This window comes from Amphichorda felina (assembly GCF_050947745.1).
Source record: "Amphichorda felina strain 45539 chromosome Unknown scaffold_2, whole genome shotgun sequence".
Taxonomy (NCBI): Eukaryota; Fungi; Ascomycota; class Sordariomycetes; order Hypocreales; family Bionectriaceae; genus Amphichorda; species Amphichorda felina.
In genome coordinates this window covers 1,368,483-1,386,212 of record NW_028145048.1, presented here as the reverse complement: position 1 = coordinate 1,386,212, position 17,730 = coordinate 1,368,483, and the positions used below count along the sequence as shown (strand labels likewise).

General features: G+C 56.1%; 5 protein-coding genes across 5 annotated transcripts; 3 read left to right on the top strand and 2 right to left on the bottom strand.

Annotated features, from left to right (window-relative positions):
• Positions 1–137: 137 nt before the first annotated feature.
• Positions 138–2,005, top strand: CCT5 (chaperonin-containing T-complex subunit CCT5 domain-containing protein; the record flags this gene model as incomplete). The annotated part of the gene is made up of 5 exons (XM_083191456.1): positions 138–147; positions 204–221; positions 272–320; positions 370–1,486; positions 1,544–2,005. The coding sequence occupies 5 exons, from the start codon at positions 138–140 to the stop codon at positions 2,003–2,005; spliced, it is 1,656 nt and encodes a 551-aa protein (XP_083052670.1).
• A 541-nt stretch (positions 2,006–2,546) lies between these two features.
• On the bottom strand, positions 2,547–3,547 carry ACO1O0_001977 (RTA1 domain-containing protein; the record flags this gene model as incomplete). Its single annotated transcript, XM_083191455.1, has 2 exons — positions 2,547–3,266; positions 3,332–3,547. 2 exons carry the CDS (start codon positions 3,545–3,547, stop codon positions 2,547–2,549), a joined length of 936 nt encoding a protein of 311 aa, XP_083052669.1.
• A 3,843-nt stretch (positions 3,548–7,390) lies between these two features.
• On the top strand, positions 7,391–9,460 carry ACO1O0_001976 (CHY zinc finger protein; the record flags this gene model as incomplete). The annotated part of the gene is made up of 1 exon (XM_083191454.1): positions 7,391–9,460. The coding sequence occupies one exon, from the start codon at positions 7,391–7,393 to the stop codon at positions 9,458–9,460; it is 2,070 nt and encodes a 689-aa protein (XP_083052668.1).
• Positions 9,461–11,033: 1,573 nt separating this feature from the next.
• ACO1O0_001975 (major facilitator superfamily domain-containing protein) lies at positions 11,034–13,008 on the bottom strand (the record flags this gene model as incomplete). Its single annotated transcript, XM_083191453.1, has 3 exons — positions 11,034–12,221; positions 12,390–12,698; positions 12,841–13,008. The coding sequence occupies 3 exons, from the start codon at positions 13,006–13,008 to the stop codon at positions 11,034–11,036; spliced, it is 1,665 nt and encodes a 554-aa protein (XP_083052667.1).
• A 409-nt stretch (positions 13,009–13,417) lies between these two features.
• ACO1O0_001974 (uncharacterized protein) lies at positions 13,418–15,391 on the top strand (the record flags this gene model as incomplete). The annotated part of the gene is made up of 1 exon (XM_083191452.1): positions 13,418–15,391. One exon carries the CDS (start codon positions 13,418–13,420, stop codon positions 15,389–15,391), a length of 1,974 nt encoding a protein of 657 aa, XP_083052666.1.
• Positions 15,392–17,730: the final 2,339 nt, after the last annotated feature.

Genomic DNA, 17,730 nt, shown 5'->3' with positions numbered 1-17,730 from the left:
GAACGGCGCAACACTCCAACCTTGAAGCTCCAACACGCCCTCGATACAGCAAGGAGTCTTTATATTCCTTGACGAGGAGCCCCTTTTTTCTTCTATAATCTCTCGGCGAGTGCAACAGGACACGGGTCACAGCCACCATGGCGATGAGTGAGCTTTCCACAATCTTTAATGGCGGGGAAGAAATAGAAGCTAACAGCTGGCAGACCTGGATGTGTCGAACGGTACGGCTCACTGCAGAGCCTTGTGAGAATAAAACTGACAGTTTCAACAGCGGCGGTGATGAAGGATGAGCAGGGCCGCCCTTTCATTGTTGTCAGAGAGTAGGTTTTCCTCGACTAGCTGGAGCTGCCCCTCCTAACACTTTTGAAGTCAGGGGAAGAAGAAGCGCCAGTTTGGCAACGAAGCCGTCAAGTCTCACATTCTCTCCGCCCGAACCGTCGCGAACATCGTCAAGAGCTCCCTGGGTCCTCGCGGCCTCGACAAAATTCTCATTTCCCCCGATGGCGACATTACGATAACGAATGACGGTGCCACCATCCTCCAGCAGATGGAAATCAGCAATCACGTAGCCAAGCTCCTCGTGGAGCTGTCAAAGTCTCAAGACGATGAGATTGGTGATGGAACTACCGGTGTCGTTGTTCTAGCCGGTGCCCTGCTAGAGCAGGCTGCCGACCTGATCGACAAGGGCATCCACCCCATCCGAATCGCCGACGGCTACGAGCAGGCCTGTGACATTGCTTGTGCAGAGCTCGACCGGGTGTCGGATGTCATTGAATTCAGCAAGGAGAACACTGAGAACCTGGTCAAGGTCGCTCGGACATGTCTGGGGAGCAAGATTGTCTCCAAGGCGCACGACCAGTTTGCCAACATTGCCGTGGACGCCGTCCTGTCCGTTGCCGACCTGGAGCGGAAAGACGTTGATTTTGAGCTGATCAAGGTTGACGGCAAGGTGGGAGGCTCCCTGGAGGACACTCTTCTCGTCAAGGGCGTCATTGTGGACAAGGATTTCTCGCACCCCCAGATGCCCTCCGAGGTGCACGATGCCAAGATCGCCATCCTGACCTGCGCTTTCGAACCCCCCAAGCCCAAGACCAAGCACCATCTCGACATCACCAGCGTCGAGGAGTTCAAGAAGCTCCAGAACTACGAGCGCGAGAAGTTTATCGAGATGATCCAGCAGATCAAGGACACCGGTGCCAACCTAGCCATCTGCCAGTGGGGCTTCGACGACGAGGCGAACCATCTTCTGCTCCAGAACAAGCTCCCCGCCGTCCGGTGGGTTGGTGGCCCTGAGATTGAGCTTATCGCCATTGCTACCAATGGCAGGATAGTGCCTCGATTTGAGGATCTCAGTCCTGAGAAGCTCGGTAAGGCTGGAGTTGTGAGAGAAATGACGTTTGGCACAACGAGGGAGAAGATGCTGGTGATCGAGGAATGCGCCAACACCCGGGCGGTGACAGTCTTTGTCCGAGGCAGCAACAAGATGGTATGTACCCTGTGTATGCGAAAAGTGCATGGAAGCGGCGACTGACAGGTAACACAGATCATCGACGAGGCCAAGCGTTCGATCCACGATGCTCTGTGCGTCGTGCGAAACCTGGTGCGGGACAACCGCGTGGTCTACGGAGGCGGCGCTGCGGAAATTGCATGCTCCCTGGCCGTGGAGGATGCCGCGACCAAGACCCCTGGTCTTGAGCAGTATGCCATGCGCGCCTTTTCCGACGCCCTGGACGCTGTTCCAATGGCTCTTGCGGAGAACAGCGGTCTGAACTCCATTTCGACACTGGCTGAGGTGAAGAGCCAGCAGGTGAAGGCTGGCCCCAAGGACCGGGGTAGACTGGGCGTGGACTGCATGGGACGCGGCAACAACGACATGAAGGAGGCGTTTGTCATTGATCCTTTGATTGGCAAGAAGCAGCAGCTTCAATTAGCGACCCAGCTGTGCCGGATGGTTCTCAAGGTGAATAATGTCATTGTGTCGGGCGCGGATGAAAACGACTTTTAGATGCTTAGACGCAGGCGCATGGCCTCAATAATACATTGGGTTGCTAGCACAGGGACAGGGCATGCTCCCAAATCTCATTCTCTTTTTCTCTCTCCAGCCCCATTGACGTTCAATGAGAGAGTAGGTACACAGGCCAGTCCCTGGTCGGCTGCGAGCAGATTCTTGATGCCGTCACATGTGGTGAGCGGGAGTACGAAAAGCAGCTATGATCATCGACATCCATCACGAACACTCTCAATCCCCCCCCCCCCAAAAAAAACCCCCCAAGTTACTAACTTCCTGCTAAACTGTATATGGACCTTCAAATATTTTAAGGGTGAACTCTTTGCAAAGCAAAGATGGACAGCAGTGAAGCGTCCGGCCCCGGCCGAGTTTAGGAGAAAGGGGCCCAGTCGTCATAGGGACGACCATGGAGGCGATGGTTCAAAGAGCCATGATATTAAACGATGTCTATGTAACTCTATAAAAGGTCCAGTCAGGGTGAGGCAACACATACATAGCCTCCACCGCCACATCCCACCTCCATATTCCGCGATCCTCGCTAGTGTTCGTGTCGAAACGAGGGCGGTCGCGGCTCCATCACCTCGGTCGACTCTGAAGACTTGGCCATTCGGTGCAGTCTCCAAGCCCCGTGTTTTCCCAAGTAGCGGCTGGGGTGGAAAACGCAGAAGATGGCAATAGCCGGGGCCATGGGCAGCGCCTCAAATACCCAGAAGAGCCACTCGGTGTGAAATGCATACCCATTCATACCCTCGGCGAACTCGGCAACGCGAAAGATGCAGCGAATCTTGGATATGGTCAGCATTGAGCCCCGGAAGAAACGAAACGATGCAAGTTCGCGTACCATGATCAGGATACTCGAGATATAGACGGCCAGCACCAGCTTTCTCCAACCCCCCGGCGCGTCCGTAACCGCATTTCGGTTGGCGAGGATATGGAACCTGCCAAAGACGCACAGGAAGAGGGAGAAGGCGACGAACTGGAGGGCCAGACCGGCAACGAGGATGTACCGGCCGATGCGCTCCTCGTCCCCCGTCCAGTTGTTGGAGCTCGCAACGCCCGACCCGCTGCCCTGGACGAGGAAGGCCACAATGTCGCAGGCGACAAAGATGGGTGTCAGGCGATGGCCGGGGATCCTGAGGACGCGGTGGCGCGAGGGGGGCAGGACGGCGAGGATGAGGCGACTGATGAGCATGTAGTTGCCGGCCGCGATGAAGACGGGGGCGAGTACGGTCATGGTGAGGGTCATGACAAACGGGGCCTGCGTCACACTTAAGTGTTAAAGAGGCTGATGCAGATGGGAAGACAAGGTCCCCTGGAACTTACCAGATCAGACGGATTCTTGACAGAGTACGCGCGGGCGATGTAGGCTGCAACCTCGATGGCAGCCCCGGCCACGACCACGGCAAAGTACCAAGCGCGGTACTTAACGAGGGTAGTGTATGTGATGACCAGAAATATGATGCCGTATACAACAGCACCGATCAGTGCAAGTGGGAAGGAGGGATTGTACATCCACACCGAGACTTCTTCTTCAGTCATTGTTAAAAAGGTTCAGGGGGTTGGGTTTCGAGATGGTATAAAGTTGGAGATAGAAAATACGAAGAGGCAGTGCAAGGCCTTGATGTATCGAGTTGTTCCTCTATTTCCAAGCGCTTCTTGGTTATCTTTATATATTACAGAGATCCCTAGAGCATGAGATATGGCGAATATCTTGAATAGTGTATTCGTAGGGTTCGATGCGGTGCGTACGTACCATACGAGGCAGTTGAGGCAGTGCCAAAATCAAGGCGACGACATCGATTTCCCATTCAGGGAACTTTCCAGGCACGGAGTCACACAGCCAGACCATACATCTTCGGGAGTGGCAGCCGAAGGCCCCCAAGACTGAGCCTCGTGGAGCATCCTGTGTAAGGTGAAGACGCAATATGAACCGACGAATGCGATGGTCTCGATGTACCTACCAATCAAAAACCCAGCTCTAGACTCGCGGCTTAGATGTCGTTTACCTGGATGGGGAAAGACGGAGATGAGTGGGCGGTGCTTAATTTTAGATCCGACATTTGAGATCGAGACGAAGACCAATAAGCTCAGGCCGTCGGATTGAAACCGGGAGTTGACGCGTCGTCGTGGAGGCACCCTGCGAGGCACATGAAGAGGAGGTTTAGGGAGTATACACAGGGTTCCCAAGCGACATTGAATCTACCCTTCGGAAATAAACGCCTGAAGGTTACGGCAAAGGTCCCACGTATACCTGGTACACTTAATTCCGTCGCAGCAATGCATTTAATGATGGCGGATCTTGTCGCCTAGTCCCGGGTGGTTTTGAATATGATATACGGGTACGCGCTAAACACCTGTAACAGCGATGACGAAGAAGGTTATTTGGGCTTAGCAGATATGTCCATCCATGATATTATACCAAAGGAGTAGAGGATCCAACGCTCAACTCCGGTCCATAGCCCTCGAGTCCAGGTGAGATACTAGCACAGCCCTCTCAGTGGGCATAGCTGATGCCTCTCTGCTTAGATGATTTAAGACAACTACGTCGGGGATTACCCCGCCCGTTAAAGAAGTTATAGAGGGTCTGAACCAAGCTATGGGTTGAGCGGCGTGGGTCGACGACATCAGTGAGACCCCTGGCGATGGGACACGCTGAGGCTCAAAGATGGCATCGCGATGCCTCGAGATAGCGCGACAGTACCGCGTGGCACAGGCGCGGTGCGTTGGCGGCGACGTGGGCGTGTCTAGGACTCTTAGATCCCATACAACCATTGGCACATAGGTCTCCTGACAGATTCATATTACCACCAGCCTTCACGGTGAGTTGCAGCTGACTCGAAGGTCGCCGAAGAGCATGGTGTTCAGTTCGGAGAGTTCGCGAAACAGCGGCCCAGCGGGTAGGTCATCTGGGTTCCCCGGGGCCAATGGAAATATGAGGAAATATGTGAAGAATAGAGAAAAATAAGAATTCTAAATAAATGTCACGAAATAAAAAATAAGACCTGCAGTAAGAGTCTCAGCTGAGGCAGATGACGTTGTCGGTGTATGGGACATGCTTGGTGGAGTGCACCCTGTGTGAAGATGGAGGGAGTGAATGGAGGGCTGCGCCTTCTGTGCCTTGCCTGGTTACCCTGTTGTGCCTGCTGTGGCCCAGCTGTTGCTGCCTGAGTCACTCACTGCACGCAACGCACCTTCTCCGACTCACAGGCGACGACGTGCATCTTCAGACGTCCATTGAACCCTTCAACTTGCACTGTCCACCGTTTCTGGCAGCAAACGGAGCCAGACTCTTGGATTGTCGTTACTTTCAAGCTAAGATCTATACAATATGAACAGGAGCAGTTTATTATTTTCGAGAGAATATTCTTTTTTTTTCTACGCTCTTCCACCAGTCACTCACAACACCAGCAGCCGGCCGCCCCAAATGGTTGAGGTGCCTGCAGAAAGATCACCACCACCGTTCACCACCCTCACCAAGTACGTCTGCGCTGCGACGGCATGCAGACGGCAAACGGAGGGTCCTAAAAGAAAAATATTATTGAAATATTGAAATACAATAATTCACAGCGGCAATTGATCTAGAATATCGCCCATCCCACCATCTCAGGCCCAGCGCGCAGAGCTGTCCCTCACCGCCCGGCGGCTGCATATCGTCCGTGGTCATCTGCCAGGCGATTGCTGAGTTGGCACTCGCCTGTGCCCCTCCCCCGTGGCGCTCCACGCCCACGAGACGCCGGCAGACGTCCTCTTGCAGATGTGCGCTTGAGTCTTCCCTCCAGGACCCTCCCTGCGCGGCATCACGGCTTGATCCTCCCCATCCTATCACGACCACGGCCGCCCTGCTCTCAGCCCTACCTCCAGCCGGCCGGCCAGTGCAATGCAATACAAATGAATACACCCCCGTTGCGCCAACGCCTCGCCCCGGGTACGTGGCAAGGTAGCGGCACACACACTTCGTGCGGGTGTCTGCAGGGAAAACATCCGCTGAGGCCTTGCCGTCGACGACTGATTTAGATGCGCCTCGCCCACTTGCCTTGGGCACCAGATGAACTCGTGGTCCCCGAGACACGTCGGTGTCACATCTCTCAACAACTCACCGACGAGACGACCGTTCCTTGAAACGGAATCCTTTAGGCACTGTTGGCGGTTCGGTTCAGGTCCCGTCGGGCATAGACGCCTCGATCACAAACACTGAGCGCCGTGGCTAGCCCGCTAGTCTCTAGGGAGGTCAAGTCTCATGCGTGCGCGTATCGAGATCAAATCGTCCTGCAGCCAGTCGATGACTCGACCTTACCGCCTGCAAGTTTGTTTTTGCTTCCTGTCCATACTACTATTGCTGACCAATTGAGGCGGAGTCAGGTTGCATGCATTGGCAATGTATGCAGAGGCGGGACCATTAAGAGCAGGATCTGACACGAGATGATAACCCTCGTATCAGACGCCGCTTGATGCCGTGCGCGGCATGGCTGACGTTTCCGGTTCCGAGCAGGTTTCTTGTGCATCATCGGGCTCAAACGGATCGTCTACTGGTAAGCATCCTCTGCCTCGTTTCATCGGGCATAGACCTCCTGCAGACTATGTTGGCGAGGTTTGGAGACTACTTGAACCACATAGTTCGGATCTAATCGAACCTCGAGCCTCCATATAAGCCCACCGGTTAAGCGAGACCGATCGCTACTGACTTGGGAGAATGGTACGAGACGGGGCTACCTTACTTCCATTGGGTATCCATAGCTATATCCAGAAGCGGGGAACACCGAGGTGAGGTTGCATTCACTGGCAAACCGTTGAAACGGGAGCATAGACAGGTAACAGTAAGAGACTCTAATGTCGTTCCGGGCCCGGTGCGATTACCTATTGTTTTTGATTCGCCACCGCTGTATTCGTCCGATTCTGCTTCTAATACAGGAAATGATCCATAAAGACACATTATGACGATGAATCACGGGACTCTCCACTGAGTCGGATTCCTCACAGCTTGGAACGGGACTGGTGGATCCTCCATTGGCTACCGAGTAGTTCCTTAACATTTGCTGCGGGTTTACCTGCGCTTTTCTGATAGTAACATAACATCAACCAGATCTGGATCACTAGGGTGAGTCACCAAAGCCCGCTAGCAAGTCTGCCCCAGACGGATCATGCTGCATCACCACCACTCATCGCCACACCCTCACGACAAATCGTTGGAGGTCGTCCATAAGATATCGATTCACCTCGCGAGATGGCCCCCACAATTCACCAGCATCATTTGCAGCACACGTGTCTTGCATTTCGCCATCAGCATTGGATTTCGCGCATCATCACCTAAGCCTCACCTCACCATAGAAAGCCACCACCATTACGCCTCACCACTTACCATTGGTTCTTCGGTCAGAGAAAGACATGCTTCCACTCAGGACACAGGCTGGCGGTTCTCCACCGACCCGGCAGCAGGCCGTAGCGGAGCCGTCCGCATCGCGCATCGTCTCCAAGCCGGTGCCCGCATCACAGGCCGAGGACCCCCGGCGTTATCAGATCGACCAGTTGCGACGGCGCTACTCGCCCCTGGTGTCTACAACTTCAGACGGGTCGACATCCCTGGTCTTTAAGCTCACCCCCTCAGACCCGGACTTTCCCTTTGAGCTCGCCTGCCTCGACTGCGACCTCCGTGTCCCCAAGGCCTATCCGGAGGAAAGGCCGGTCCTGCTGGTCCGAAACAAGGACATCCCGAGGGGCTTCAGCATCAACGTGGAGAGGGGATGGGAGAGGCTGGCCGAGGAGAGGAAAGATGCTACCCTGCTGGCGCTGACGCGCGAGCTGGATAAGCACCTAGAGGCCTTCTTGACAGAGCAGAAGGTAGAGACAGTCAAGCTAGTTGGCTTCGAAGGCGTCAGAGACACACGGCATTTCGGCGCCACCCCAGCCACGCCGTCGGCGTCTGTCGCAAGTGAGCCAGCCAAGCCAGCAGCACCCGCCCCCGTACACAAGCCCTTTGCGCCGGAACCGTCCTACACAAAGGAGCAGATCTCGCAGGCCAAGGCGCGCAGGGCGCAAGAGGTGCGCCAGCTGGAGGCGCGGATGGGCAGGATGCCCCTGTTCCGCCGGTCGGCTGACGGCGTCGTCTTCACGCTGCCCCTCGAGCCCAAGCGGCGCGGCGAGCTGCCGTCGGGTCTCCGGTCCGTGGCCAGCGTGCACCTCATCGTCCCGCTGCTGTACCCACTGCAGGATCTCCGGGTCCAGCTCAACGACAGCGACGGCGAGGATGCGGAGCCCGTGGAGGAGCTCTTTGCGCAGAGGGCGGCTGAGCATAAGCAGATGAACCTCATGAGCCACGTGAATTACCTGGCCCAGAACCTCCATACGCTGGCAAAGCAGGCACAGGCTCTGACACCCAAGATTGTCGAGCCGGCCAAGGCGCCGCCTCAGAAAGAACTGATACCTGATGATGCAAAGGGGAAATCTCCCGGGGTTGCCGCCAAGGACAAGAGCCACATCCAAGTCATCGCGCGTCCCCCGGAGTGGAGCGTTGGGAATGATGCGAGCGGGTCTGAAGAGGAACTCATTGATACGGACGATACGGACGAGGGTGGAGCAGGACTCGGAGAGTCGGAGGACGAAGCCACGGCAGCCCTCGCCGAGGAGACGCCCGAGCGCGGAACCATGATCAGCTTCCCCTCTATCGAGCTACACGGGATCGAGCTTCTCCAGGTGTCCATCCTAGGCATCACAGTCAAGTGCGAGCGCTGCAAGACAGTCAACGAGTTCAAGGGCCTGAAGCCCGGGCAGGAGAAGGCCGAGTCGTGCAAGAAGTGCACGGCACCGATGGCGGCCACGTTCCGGCAGCAGCTAGTGCACGAGCACTCGACGCGGGCGGGCTTCATCGACGTCGCGGGTTGCAAGGTGGCCGACATGCTGCCCAGCACCTTTGTGCCGACTTGCTCGCGGTGCTCGACGCCGGGGCTGGAGCTCGTCTCCGTACGCGGCGAGACTATGACCAACGTGTGCCGCGAGTGCCACGGCAAGTTCACCTTCAAGATCCCAGAGGTCAGGCTCCTGGTCGTCACCCCGGGATCTCTGCCCCCACCGGACCTCGCCCCACGGCGCAAACAGGAGCGACTGGGACTCCACGCGGGCGAGGCGCTCCCCTCCCGCGGGACCTGCGCGCACTACCGCAAGTCATTCCGGTGGTTCCGGTTCTCGTGCTGCAGCCGGGTGCACGCTTGCGACAAGTGCCACGACGAGGCGGAGGACCACATCAACGAGTGGGCCAGCAGGATGATCTGCGGGTGGTGCAGCCGCGAGCAAAAGTACAGCCCTGAGGCGTGCGGCTTCTGCGGGCGCAGCGTGATTGGGCGCAAGGGCTCGGGCTTCTGGGAGGGAGGCAAGGGCACGAGGGATCGCAGGCTGATGAGCCGGAAGGATCCGAGGAAGTACAAGAGGATGGGCGGCGGGCAGGCCAGCAAGAAGGACTGAGGGGGATCGCGTGTCATGCTGACGATGCTGAGGCTGGTGTTTACATACATGTAGGATACGATTACCAATGCCCATGACTACACTACTTACCTACCAACAACACGATGATGCTTATACACCTGACGTCGATGAAGTGGGACTACCCGTCCCGTCGGCAGTAGCCGCGCGCAAGCGCCAGGATGAGGTTCACATGACGGACCATAGACTTCACGGCCACTCCAATAGGAGCTGGAGAACGCTGCTCCGCGCCGTGAGCACCCAGCATATCACAGTGACTGGCGCGCAGAGCCCAGCAGAGGAAGAGCGAGGCTACCAGCAGGTGAGACAGGGCTATCGGATCACAGCGCTGGCACTCGCAGCCGCACGAGTACTAATGTTATTTGGGCCCGGCATTTGTGGTCCTGCGCAGCAAAGCAGTCATTTCCCCCGTATTATCGGATGCGTTCTGTGATCGGCGGGCCGCGGGCGTGTGATTGTGATGGTTGCGAGGCCTGGGGAGTCTTCCGTTTGGCGAGGATCCTCCAGGGGCTGAGTACTACCGGACGAATTGATATAAAATGAAATAAAATAAAATAAAACAGAAGATTAAATGAGAGATTTGTTTTTACTGCCGGTATATCTGCGTCGGAGTATCAGGATATCAGCACCCCTGGACGACGAAGTCTCCCCTCTCCCCCCCTCCAGGGGTGGAGGTTCCGTCCACGGCAGCCAACCAGGTCAAACAAGTCAGCCAAGTTAACCAAAGTCAACCAAGGCCGAGTTGGAACAACTCAACGTGGCAGCGATGCAGGGACCTGGTCGTCTTGGGCGCTCTCCCGCCGCTTGCGCTGACATATATCTTCGGTGGATCTCCCAAAGCGGTAAGAACCCTGGCAGACGGAAGTTTGGAGGCCCTTGTTTCCGAACGACATTGGCCTCAAAGCGGGAATATGCCAGCATCATGGGCCTATGACCAAGCTAAAGGGCCGACCCCCCTACGTCAGCGCCAGGGTTTCTCATGATCCGCCGAGATGGCAGGCCGCAGGGGTGGTGATATTGGCATAGTGCTAGTATTATTGCCAAGTGAAGCCGTAGCAAGGATAGGCGTGGCAGTTCTGTAACTTCAGTGTCTACTCACCGACAATCTCCCCGATAATCCGTTTCGCAGATCACGGAATGACTCGCTCCTAGGCTATGTGCGGAGCAATAGACTGACCCTCCCCTAGGACGAGGATCCGGGGAGAAGAGGCTGTAGGCGAGCAAGGATTGAGAAGTTGAGCCATTCTCCATCATGGGCATTCGAAGTCTGACAGCTTGCACGAAACTTCTGGCATAACACCAGTGTTAATCAATTAAAGTGTACAGAGTACAGACTGTGTCTTAACATTGCAGTCAGAGCAAAGACAGAGTCGCACCTGCTGAATGTCTGCCTGTCCTCCTCCAGGCTTCCAAGGTTGGTGGGGTGACCCCACTATGAGCACATCAAGGTACTGTACTCCGTAGTTGGTAGGTGCCACCTCCATCCAAATCATCAACCTACTCCTTCAAACAACATGGGACATCTTCACACCTTCACCCCCAAACTCCCTTCTCCTCATTCACCTAGCCGCACGACCACCGGTCTCGGAGCTGGGATGGGCTGGGCTTCACCTGAGGGACCAGTCGCGGACCCCCGAATGGGCGCAGGCCGACTGCCCAAGTCACTCCCGTCAGTACCAGAAGTATGGCCAGGCGATTCATCCTGCGCCGCTTGATTGTCCCCCTGAGTTCCTAGGGGCATCATTTCGAACAGCTCCCCGTCGTCCCTGTCGTCCCCGTCGGCCCCATTCCCTGCATTATTGCCGACCTGCACCTCTTCGTCCCCTTCATCCTGCCCGTCCGGGGGCAGACGGGGACACTTGGCCACAATGGTCAACACCAATCCCAGGCCCGCCACCGCTGTGCCCATGATCCAGACCCCTCTCAGGCCATTCATGGTTGCCTCCACAACGGTCTCGTTAGTAAAGGTAGTCATTACTGGGTGCGCCGCGAGCCTTCTCATCATCCTGAAGGATTCCGCCGCCGAAAACCCATAGCTCATGACCCGATTGATGAAGATGGTGGAAAAGACGGTGAGCCCTAGGGCAATCCCCAATGCCTGTCCAGCCGGCCTCATCAGCAGCGTCATGCAGATGGCGTGGCCTGCATCCACCTTGTCCACCGTCGACTGGATACCCACCGACATGCCCGGGACCAGCGCTCCAAAGCTGATTCCCGCCACCACGCTGATGCCAATCAGAGTCGCTCGGGAAGTTTCCAGCGTCACGAACCCCAGCGCCAGAAACGAGGCCATCGTCAAGCACCACCCCAAAATGAGAAATGACCAGTAGTGGCCCGTCTTTGACACCACGTATCCCACCACCATGGCCATGGGTGCCACTGTCACAATTGCCGGGAGCGCCCACAGTGCCGTTTCCAAGGGGCTCAGGGTCTTGAGGGTCAAATAGAAAAGCGACATGTAGTACAGGAGCACCCACATCAGAAGCCCGTGCAGCAGCACGTTCAACAGGTGGATCGTCGTTGAATACTGTCGGAAGACACTCGGCCGGAAGATGGGCTTGTCTGTTGCAACCCTCTCATACAATCCCAGGAGCGGTAGCCCGCAGATGCCGCAGACTAGAGTCCCAATGACTTGGGGAGATTTCCATGGATAGTGTGATCCGGCCAAGCTCAACGAGAACAGGAGCAACCCTCCCGATACCGTAAACAGGAATAGGCCGCCCCAGTCGATCAATCGTAGTAGCTTCCGCGTTCTGTTTGGCGGCTTATCGTATCCCAGAAGCGCGGCAGTACCTAAGATGCTTATGCCTAAAAACGGCAGATTCAGCCAAAAGATCCATCTCTGCACGGTAAGAAGGAGTTAGCTCAGTCCGCGATTTCACGCCAACGCTGGCTCTTAAAGGGGCCTCACCCAAGTCAAAGACGGATTCTGCGAGAAGGTTCCGCCCAGAAGCGGCCCTGCGATTGTCCCCAGGGCCCAGGACACATTCATGTAGGATATCCACTTCGATCGCTCCCTCAAATCAAACAGGTCGAATAGAATAAGAGCCTTGACCGGCTCCGTGGCCCCGGCTCCCGCACCCTGGACAGCCCTTCCCACCACGAGGCCCGTCGTCGATCTCGCGCTCCCGCATAGGATCGTCCCGACCATAAAGAGCATGAGCGCGAGCGAAAGCGCTTCCCTGCGCCCAAAGATCCAGCTTATCTCGCTGAAGAATGGCTGTACAAGTGTCATACAGAGCAGGAACGCCGTGGTAAAGTTGAAAGTATCCGATATAGAGGCTTTAAACTCTCTGGCTATGACCTGAGGTAGCACATTAACACATACTCCCGTTTGAGAAACTGCGTTGAGGGGTGCTCACCGGGAGTATCACGCATAGACCTGTGGACTCGAAAGCGTGCATCAGCGTGATGATGTTCAAGACGATGAATATAAGCATATTCTTCGAGCGCCCCTGAGAGTAGGCTCCCGGGCGAGGGAACTCGAATTTGAGCCGCAGCTCTTCGCTCTTAGTATCGTCTGGCGGCATCGTTATGGGATACTGGCGGATCGGATCGTTGGCACGCCTGCTCGCTGAAGATGAAGGACCTGGGTGTTGTTTTGCGTGTCGTGGGAAATTCCGGCATCAGAATGGACATTAATGTCCCTGGGGAGCAGGTTCTACTGTTCTCGAATCCACTGGCCCTTTCCGGCTTTGTGATCCCAACAATAGCCTCTGCCAGTAACGCCTCCATAAGCTCCTACGCTCAACAAGGCTTGAACCTTCCGCAACTGCCTCAACTATTCTAGGCCGTCCTTTCTTCTAGATAGAGGAATTATGAGTCCTTTGTTCTTTCAAGGGTCCGTCCACAAAATCACAATTCGTGGCACGGCTCTTGCCTTCCCCGTTTTCACACTCCTCGTCATCCACTCTCAGGCTCGCCATCGCCGTTTTCACCATGGAATCCGTCGAACAGTATCACATCGTCTTTGGATCCTTGATCCTCTCCTTTGTCACATATTGGTCCATCCATCAAGGCCTCGAACATGCCTTGCGTGTTCTCGCCCCAGAGGCCTATCGGACGCTCAACCAAAACAGGCTCGAGGGGATATCGGTCTTCATGTCCATGGTCATGAGAGCCGTTCTGGGTTCCCTCGTCACCGTGCCGTCCTGCATTATCGCGGCCCAGCAGACGCCCTGGGAGTACGGCCATGGGATGAATATTGCTGGCAGTGTCTGCATGATCTCGCAGGCCGTCCCCTTCGTGTCGGAGCTGCAGCTTCTGCTCGACACCAATGTCGAGGTGCTCCTGCACCACCTCGTCTGCTTGGTTGTCATGGCCAATATCACCGCGTTCCCCCAGGTGCACATGATAAAGGGGCTTTACCTCTTCTTCGCGTCGCAGCTGGGAGATGTATCAGTGGCCGTGTACAAGTGCCTGAAGCTGCTCGGGCGGAAGCCCAGCAACTCGTGGACGGCCTACCTGGCCAAGATGTGGTCGACTCTGCTACTTCTATTCAGTAAGACGGGTGTGGCCCTGTGCATTGCAGCCAAGGTACTCAAGTCGCCATCCCACTGGATGGAGTGGATGTGGGTGTTTTGCATGCTCTTCTTTGCCCTCTACAATCTTGAGGGGACGGGATTCAACTTCATCTACCTTGGACTGGCTAAGAAACTACCCCAGGGAGGTCCTGCAGGTCTGGTTTTCCTCAATCGCATCCGAATCACCCGCTTCAACATGATGGTGGCTGCCTCTACCATCGCTGCCACTCTGGTCAAGACAGCAGCCTACGGCTTTCTTCTGGACCACGAGATGACTTGCAGTGAGCATGTGTCGGCATGGATAGAATCCATTACGTGGGCAGGTGCCTCCTGCGTCCTGATCGGACCCGCCACGGCCTTCTTGGAGGTGTTACTGGAAGTGAAACCGCAGCATGAGCAGGGGGAGTGGCTCGTCATCGTCAAGAACAAGGAGCTGCGCTCACGCATTGGCACCCACCTGCTTGCCGTGTGCTTGGTCTCGGACTTACTGTATCCTGGTCTCCTGGGGCTCGACCGCGCTGCTTCTGCTGGATCCGCGGCGTTTGCCTTTTTGCTCTGGGACACGGGCGTCCGGATCGGGATCTATGCCTCGATCGGTGAGAGCGAAAGGGGGCCTAAAGGGAATGGCCTTAAGAAGGCCAAAGAGAACGGTTCCGAGAAGCCTAAGCAGAACGTTGCCAAGCAAATCTCCAAGAAATCCCCCGTTGTCAACCACCAAGATTTCTGGGACGCGGGATATCAGCTCAGAATGATTTGGGCCAACCTCGCCATCCTGCTCCTGGGATTCGCTCTCCCTCTGCCTATCAGACCGGCCAAGTTGCATCTTGCTATGCTCCTTTCCCAGTCCATGGTGCAATGCCTCAGCGAGATTATTATGCCGCCCCGGCCCATGGATGGAAACTCTAGACATGCCAAGGCCATGAGGGCTCCAAGAGCAGCAACGTCCAGGCTAGGCATCATGCAACTCTGCCTCGCCTTCGCCGCCACGGCTTGGTTCGCGCCGCAGTCCTGCCTCTTCTGCTCCAGAGACAATATCCTCGCTGCGGGACTGCTCATGGGCGTTGTTGCAAGCGCGGCGAGTCAGTGGATCCCCATGATGCAGAGGGAGACGGCCAAGCACGAGAAGCCAGAGAAGCAGGTTCCACCGCAGGGGTGGCTCTCGAAGATGGCCAAGGAGGTTTCCCATCCGCGGGTGTACGCACCGGCTCTCCTGTTCATAATGCAGACCATTGAGATCTATCTCGTATGGAAAGGGCAGGACTACTCGGGGCCGTTGGAGACGAGCGCTGGGTTCCGAAACGTGGTCAAGGTGATGGGGAGCTGGGTGGCTATAGGGGGTACCCTCGCTGTGCTAGAGCTGAGTTCCTTGGCCACCTGGTACTGCGTATGAGGAATGGGATAGAGGTGTGAGGTCTGATCTTACGTTCTCGAGGCCCGGGCCGGAGGACCCGGGGCCTCCGGGGTTGAATGGGTATGGGGCCGATCCGGGACGGTCCCACTGGGATCGGGGATAAATGGGAGAAGGCGATGGGGAGTACGGGCATGCATAGCGAAAAGAGAGCAGGTCACATCTCAGGATAATTAGGTCAACAGTTACCAAGCAGCACGGAGTGTCTTTCTGATGGTCTTCCTGGTGCATGGTTACATTCCATTCTACCGTCTACGAAGTTGCGGTGAGTCCTCTGCTCGAGAGCCGGCGCCACACAGCCGGTGGCGACATGCGGAGGAAGGGGTGTTTAATATAATTAATATAATTGTTACCCCGGCTGCATCATGACCCTTCGTGCAGCTCACTACCGGGCGCCCAGAGTGCAAGAGTCGCCGTCCTGACTATCCGAGGAGGGATCGGCCAAGGCCGCCTACATGATAGTGCTGCCAACCTACCTACCACATACTAATACCGAACAAGCTGCACCTGACGAAGAGGGAAGCAAAGGGGCCTTGCAGAAGGCATGCCAAGTGAGCGAACCGAGCAGCCAGATAGAGTAACGGCGGCGGGTTGGATGGGAAGAGGGGCGGGGTGGGTGTGTGTGCGTGTTTGGCTGTCGGGCATGGGGAAGGATACGACGTTCCTCGCTTGGCGATAGAGGGTCGCATTGGAGGTTCCATATGGGGGGGTGTTGTTGTTGGTTTCCTTCTGTCTGGGTTCCCCCAGGATGGGAGGATACCAGTAGGGTAGGGTCAACTGGTATTACCTACGAGTAAGACCACGAGCAATCCCGCAGGGTCGGTAGGTAGTAGTGGCGGTGCTATGTATATGGCGGCGGGTGAGAGAGAGAGGGTGTGTGTGTGTGTGTGTGTGTGTGTGTGTGTGTGTGTTTCGGTTTCAGAAACGGAGCTGTGTCGGCTTTTGGGGTGGTCCTTGTGACGCTGGAGATGGATTCTTGGGGAGGGGGGAAGAGGAAGAAGGGGAGGCTGCCAACGCTGTCAACGCTGCCAACGCGCATCGCAGCATCTGTCGTGGGTCGGTCGGCCGGTGAGATGGCCTCATTCCTCATTCCTGAGTGAGGGACCGTCACACGACCCTCGGGTGATTATTATTAGCACTATTTGCTATGTATATAAAGTGTATTTATTCTTGATATATTAATGTCTCGCTTTTCAGCTTGTTGGCTCGCTCAAGGATCTTGAACAGATCCCCATGTCAGGTAGCATACATGGTGATATAGTTGCTCTGTCCTGGCCCCGGATAAAATGGTAAAGTGTTGGCCGTCGGGAGGCGCAGCCGTTTCGCGTCAGGACGGATGCGGCACGTGGAGGACACATATATCCGTACATAGTAAAAGAAAGGAAAATGGAATCATGGGGGAAGCCTTGGCTGTTTTTATCCGTCGGGTGAATAGGGCCAGAGGGCCAGAAGTGCCAGAGGGCCTCCCCGATTGGGCAGCTCTGCTCTCCAAACGAGGCCGATCGAGAGATGAGCGGTCGCCTGATATACCGTGATATGTCCCCGAAGCGTAATGATCAGTACTCCAGGATTACACACGAGTCTATGAGATCAATCGTGGTCAATAATTCGCCTCCCGGCGGATGGATCGTGATCCGCCACCCAGCATGGGCTTTGATGGGGGATCCTGGGGGGGTGGATTCACCGGATTCACTGGATTGGGGTCAACCGGGGCCCCAGGTGTCGATGTCGACCACAAGGCTCCAGAGCCGAGGCACAGGTACCATGGAGTCAGTCATGGGTCTCAATGGCACGCAAAGAGCCGGACCCCCTGGACACCGCCTCGTCGGGACTTCATAATGCCTAGCCTGATCATATGCCACAGCCAAAGGCTCAAAGGATCATGAATCCATGGTTGTTGGCCTGCCTCGGATTCTCTCTCCTTCTTCCCGACCGGTGAGCCCTTCCGCAAAGCCGTCACCACATAATACCAGAGAACCAGAGAGAGGTCAAAGGGGGAGGAGTAATACGGCACTCGATCTGGGGTGCATGCCTGGGCGGTATTAACCTCCCCCCCCCCCCTGTGGGAGCGTTGAAGCTTTTCACGACATGTGCTCTCCTGCTGGGATCTCCCTTGGCTGGGAGCCTCGCATCTGAGTGCCACGCGTGCACGTTTTTTCTCTGCACGCCTCTTGTCCAGGGTACGACACACGCAGTGCACATGGCGGCCGCCAGGGCCATCAAGGAGCAGTAATATATTATCATCAACAATCCCATGTGCTTGCAAGGACTAAAGTGCATCTGCAGAAGCAGTGGTCGACGCCGACACAACGAATGCTAGG